The sequence below is a fragment of the Paramisgurnus dabryanus genome, chromosome 7 (genome assembly GCF_030506205.2).
Source record: "Paramisgurnus dabryanus chromosome 7, PD_genome_1.1, whole genome shotgun sequence".
Classification (NCBI taxonomy): domain Eukaryota; kingdom Metazoa; phylum Chordata; class Actinopteri; order Cypriniformes; family Cobitidae; genus Paramisgurnus; species Paramisgurnus dabryanus.
Genome location: NC_133343.1, coordinates 23,676,639 through 23,683,048, shown reverse-complemented (window position 1 = coordinate 23,683,048; position 6,410 = coordinate 23,676,639). Strand labels below are relative to the sequence as shown.

General features: G+C 38.0%; 1 protein-coding gene across 2 annotated transcripts in view; it reads left to right on the top strand.

Moving 5' to 3' along the window:
- Window positions 1-614: 614 nt before the first annotated feature.
- Window positions 615-6,410, top strand: part of brinp3a.1 (bone morphogenetic protein/retinoic acid inducible neural-specific 3a, tandem duplicate 1) — a 53,480-nt gene continuing 47,684 nt past the window's right edge. The window contains exons 1-2 of one of the 2 annotated variants that reach the window (XM_065272686.2): window positions 615-1,121; window positions 1,959-2,230. In XM_065272686.2, coding sequence (XP_065128758.1) covers window positions 2,001-2,230 — 230 coding nt within the window. In that variant the 5' untranslated portion in view covers window positions 615-1,121; window positions 1,959-2,000. Of the gene's footprint in view, window positions 1,122-1,955; window positions 2,231-6,410 lie in introns of both variants that reach the window. The other variant, XM_065272685.2, reaches the window with a different exon arrangement.

Here is a 6,410-nt window from a genome sequence, read left to right as displayed (position 1 = left end):
CCACATGATTGGTTATCAGTTTAAATAAGACAATTGTGAAAAAATATACAGTGCTTTAATCATTTACTATAGTTGGTTATTATAAAGTAGTAAGGGATTTTTGTTTCACTTTTTATACTTTCATATGTATTTTAGTAGCATAACCATATTAAAATCATAATGACTGCAATAAATATAATGCGGAATAAATATAATATTGCAGCTGGAAAAATATCTGTGCATTAAAAATATGACCATTCGATTCCCATCATCCTTTTTAAATAAATTTACATTTATTTTCATTAGCACGTAGTTAAGACTCACTTTGACCCTGAACTAGTACGTTATCTCAGCTCAGAAGCCCCGCCCCTTTCTTTCTCAGCCAGCCAATGAGGAGTGTAGGAGGCTTGCCTCAGAAACAAATTCGATATTTGGATGTTTATAATTGTAATGAGTTTATCTCGTCTAGGTGAAAGATGTTTTAACCAAATTCCGTGTTGAAATGTTTAAACTCAAATCAACCCTGAAGACCAAAAGTACATTCTCTCACAGCTGAGAAGCCGCGCCTCTGTCTATCTCCGTCAGCCAATGAGGAGTGGAGGAGGCTTGCCTCAGAAATAAATTGGATATTTTTATGGTGTATGTCTGAGAAGCATCGCATCCGACATACGCGCAGCTGCACAGACCGGACCTCTGGAATCTACGTTTGTTTTGTGTTTCCTACTCAACGAGTTGAGTAAATATATCAACAGAGAGGAAAAACAGACTTTAATCTCGCCGACCGTTAAACGGTTATGGGATCGCAGCACCGTAACTTCCAATTCATAAGAGACCTGCTTACCTGGAGAGAAAAGAGTGAAGATCGAGCGCTTCTCCTCGCTTTAGTTTCTCCCGTGCAACCGGATTATACGGCACAAGACACTGGGAAATATATTGGATGCTGGAAGGAGTGAGTTGGATGCTGGCTTTTCAGGGCTGTTTTTGCTTTTGCAATGTTTGAAACAAGTTGAACTGAGTCAATTTATCAAAGGTCACCCTCACCGATATCATCATATGCTTTCCATTTGCTGTCATTCGTCTTTAAATGTGAAACAACGCAGGTTGTTGACTTCAGGGGTTAGAACATCGGACACCTGGACGAGGTAATGCATTTATAAACTTATTTTAATTTAAGTCCATATAATATAGCCTACCGCGTCTATGCGTGATGCTGTTTTGGCTGGAGTTGGATTACTGCGTGCAACTTAAATGTAGTTTGGGAATTACATCTTAAAAATTTGAATACCAATACATTGTAGAAAGGTGTAAGCTCATTCCGTGCGCAGATTAACTATGGTTTTACGTTACAATAGTATTTGTAGAAAAAAACAATGCGACCCCACATCTTTTTACAATGACTACAATATCCACGATATATATATATATATATATATATATATATATATATATATATATATATATATATATATATATATATATAAAATATATAAAAAATAACACGTTTATGTGTAATCAAATCATAGTTAATTTTTTTCAAAGATATGTTATATCTTCATGTTAATGTTTATTTTATTTCTTAAATTTAGATTTTTTTTATTAATTATTAATAATTAATTAATTATTATTAATTAGTAATTCATTACCTGATAAAACTATGCCAATTTATAATCTGTTTTAATAACTATTATTAACTGTCTTCCAAAAATTAACCATAGCTTAACTTTTGTATTTGTAGTAAATCATATAACTACAAATGTACTTTGTTTATTCACTACAGTGGCTATAGTTCAACCCCGAACTGTGTAATAACAGTATGGTAATGCAGATAGTAATCATTCTGAAAATAAACATGGTTACTACACTTTTGCTAGAATTTAACCATGGTTAATTTGCTTAAGGGTGCAAATGATAAGTCAATTCTTTGTCAGGGATCAGTTATATACGCTTTTGTTTACCCACTGTCTTTGTTGTTTCAGAAGGTGAGGAAAGTTTGGAGAGAATGTCGAGTCGCAGGGTGAAGCATGAACTGCCAGCGTATTGATTTTAGACTGGCGTATCTCATGAGTCTATGGGTGTGTGTTGTACTAAGCCTTCACTGCTGGGCTATAGCCCCTGTGTCAGCCTCCCATGATGCCGCTGGTCCATTTGGGTGGCTCCTTTCAGATAAAGGGCCTTTTCATCAGTCACAGGAATTCGCTGAATTTGTGGAGCGTTATCAACAAGGCTTCACAACCAAATACAAGATTTACAGGTGAGTCACTTCATTAGTTTTTTTAATATGCAGAATGTTATACTGTCTGTGATGCTTGTTAATTTACATACACATGAACTAATAACAAGAGGTCAATATGGATCTAATAAAGGTTTATTAGTGTGAGAATAACTAAGTGGAAAATTAACTGTACTGGTGGAAATATTGTAGGCACATCTACAACACTTACTTTTTCGCATTCGCCAGATGCTTTTATTCAAATCGATTTCCAAGTTGTGCATGTTCATCAGTACATGTTTTCCCTTAAGAATCGAACCTTTACACCTTTTGTTACCTTTGCTCCGCCAATGCAATATTTTAACAAGCGAGCTGCAGGAACACTTACAGCACACAACAGAGACACTGTGTGTATATGCAAACATGTGCATATACAACACAGCATGCAATGTAAATATTGTGCAATATACAGTACAGAATATAGCACATGAGTATGCAATACACAAATGCAGAAAGATAAGGGTTGACAGTGCAGTTATTAGTAAATGCTAGTTTTAATATGTTATAATGTTACTGATTTGCAGTGTAAACATGGACTATACAGAAAAAAATTGTTACTAAGCAACCTGACTGTTGGAAATTAGATAGAACAAAACTTTTCTCATAGCTCAAACCGTAAGGTGAGCTGTTAAGGGAAGTTGTGCCGAGCTTGAGCCGGGGATTAGATAAAGTGATAAACAGCCCAAAAGGGAAGAGGAGAAAACCGTAAAGCGTTGGCTGAACTGAGCATGACTGACATGCTTATTTGGCAGGGCCGACGGTCCACGCTGCCAGGCACAGATGGAGATGGCAACATTGGGGTTAGTCAGACGCTGTCTCCTCAACATACGTGTGTATCTTTGAACGCTCCAGTGGCTTTATTTGTTCTAGAGATGGAGTGTAGGAGTAAAAAAAAAACGTCCAGTTGTGCTTTCTCTATGTCGGATCTCCCCCTGCTGGTGGAATTTGGCAGCTTTTGTGCATGTACGAGCGAGCATGGATGTGTATGTGTGTTGGTACATGGTTTCACTTTGCATGCCAGGCAGGAAGCCTCTCCTAACATCCCCAGTGCTACAATGACTTTTTAGTGCCTTGTTCTCATACTTGCAGTACAGAGAGGGACAGGTTGCATCTGTTTCACATCTTAGCCAAGAGGGAATCGGTTTTGCATCCTTGCTCTTTAACATGATTGGCCCTGCAATAGATATTTCAGTCAAAAATAATGATATATGGTGCGGAAATAGGTTGTGTCATTGCTTTTAAGTCTGTGCATTTTAATGCACAAATGTCTGTATTCATATACCATCCCTGCAGGAGCAATGAAAGCTGCGGCCACACCTATGTACATTTGTCAGGGTTATTTATCAATTCTCACCAATTCCTTGAAAACTAGACAGCATCAACATTTGCAATGTCTGAAGCTTGTTTGCATTCACTGTTTTTACCAAGACAGAACTTCTGGTGCTGGTTGGTGTGTGCAGTGACATGCATTGAAGGTAAATTTGTGTCTGATGTTCTATTCTCATTCTACCCATTTACCTCTGCCAAAGGTTGAATGGAGCCCAAGGGTACAGTAAAGACTTAGTAGTGTCTATCCTCCCTGTCATATGCTTGAAAGGGATCTCATAAAACATCAGACATATGCTCTCTGGCAAGTGTGTGATGGGAGGGTTCTGTAAGGGAGGGCAGGCGGGCGGGATGGACAGCGAAAAGGCTGCCGGAGCGGATACGTGCTCGCTTACAAGCGTTGCTGCTCTTCCTAGAGATGATAATAGCAGAGCTCCTGGAGCACAAGGTGACAGCAATTGTCGACTTAGCCAGGGCTGTGTGAGCCACAATGAGGATAAGCAGTAATTCTCCCACGCAAATGTCATCTTGCTGAAGTTTTCCCTGTGCTTTGGAGTGCGAGTTGATGTGTAAACATGCAAGTCGACTGGGTCCGATATTCTTCGCATTAGCGACTGCTTGTTCCCTGACTGGAATTAAACACATTACGAAACTGTAAATACGTTTTGTTCTAACAAGCTGCACTTTTATTGTGCTGACAGATACAATAGGAGAAACAGAGATAAGCTGTATTTGTTTAATGTGGAGCTATTTGCCATTTGAAGTGCTGATGTTTAAATGAAAATTTCTTGAATCCCGTCCAGCAGGAGCTGAGAGTTACAGTGTATTGAGCAATAAATGTTTTACGGCTGCCTTTATGAGATGATATTGATGATGGTGCCAGATCTGTATTATTCTGGCTTAATTACGAAGTCATCATTTCAGTGTTACAATGTTTGTATAGACTAAATGTAACGGTAAACCGAAGGAAATAATTTCTTGTAAGGGTGATAGTGGCATAGAGTTCAGATGCAAACGCTCTAACAAAATTGCATCTAATGTGTTTTTTGTAAATGGTAATTTTTTTATTAGGCTCTATAGGTTCAGTAATTTAATGACAATGGAAAAGGTTATTTAGTACTTAAAATGTTTTTTCACAAATGTCACTTATTACAGTTGTTTTATTTGTTTCTATAAATTTGACTGTCTTTTGCTGAAAAACCCTCTATGTGCATGCAAGCCTTTGTGGTAAAGCGATTGAATCGCAAAATATCTAAAGATGCAAGTAAGAATGTAAAAATGAAGAAACTAAACCACACATTAGGAGGTGCTGTGAAACATGTGACTGCCACATTCGGTTGTATTCAGGTACTCACAAGGGACCTAAAGTGCACCTATTTCATTGCTAAAAACAACGTTATGTTGTGTATTTGGTATGGATGCACCGATACCACTTTTTTGGAATACGAGTACGAGTACTTGCATTTCAGTACTTGCCGATACCGATACCGAGTACTTAACTCTTTCACTGCCATTGACGAGATATCGCGTCAATTAAGAGAAAACGTTTCCCCGCCAATGACGAGATTTTCCGTCTTTCCGCAATACCGCTATTATCTTCCGCAACTTTTTAAACCCGGAAGTATTGCCCTATGGCAAGCGGCTGCATGTCCGTGTCTGTTTTAAAGATCGCTCTGAATGAGATCTCTATGAAAAGTCCGTCACAAAAATGGAATTATCTCTGCTTTTTGCTCAAAATTTGGTGTTTTTGCAGAAACCTACCCAAATTTAAAAGTTGATTACAAAAGAACCACTGCAGGTAGGATGAAACGTTTTTTTTTTTTTTTTTTAAAGCAGAGGGTTCTTTCATTTGGTATATCGTATGTTTATATATTTAAAGAAGAACATTTTCTGGAAGGCATTAAACTTTGGTGAAAATCATGAAAAACGCTGGCACTGGCTGGCAACTTTAAAAAAAAATGCTGCCGTTGAAAGAGTTAATAAAAAAAATACATGATTTAACAGATTTTTACAGGTAACAGCTTTAGTCATATAATTTAACAAAAAAACAAGGGACCTGTTTCCAACTTGTTGTAAACTCTGCCTCTTTGGACAACACAAGAGGATTAACCCCATACACGCCGCTCAAACATAGACATTTCTCAAACCGTGGTATCGATCCCCGGTATCGGGGGACTTTTAACGAGTACGAGTACTTTAGAAAATGTGGTATCGAGGCCGATACACGATACCAGTATCGATATCGGTGCATCCCTAGTATTTGGTATGATACAATGTGTTCGCGTGGTTTATGGTTAAAAAACACATTATTTTCTACATACAGTACATTTTTGTAGCTCTAGATTTCCCCTTTCTTCCTGAAACGCACACATTTGAAAAGCTCTGTGTACCTGATTGGCCAGCTAATCTGTACGTTGTGATCGGCCTGAATACCTCTGACATCAGCCGGAAATGTGACGCTTCTTACCACGTTTAAAAAATTCGGTAACAATGCAATGCTAACAGGAGTTAACTTACAGGCTGTGAGTCAAAGCAAGAGGATTTATGATAATGTCGGGCTTGTTTACGTCAACAAACCCAGGAAGTAAACTGTTGCCTACAATCCATGTGTTTGTTGTAGTCCAAGAAAAGAGATTTACTTTCGAAAAGACAACTTGCATCATTGTTTACTTTGGGGTATGTAACCTTTGCATATCGTTAACGTACTAATATACACTTTCACACCAACGGAAATGTAAAATTGTGAATCGGACCATAGTTGCTCTTTAAGTGCACTTAGAGGACTTTGCTTAAAAATTGGCATGGCGTTTAGCGGATTCTGCACACACAGCTGTAT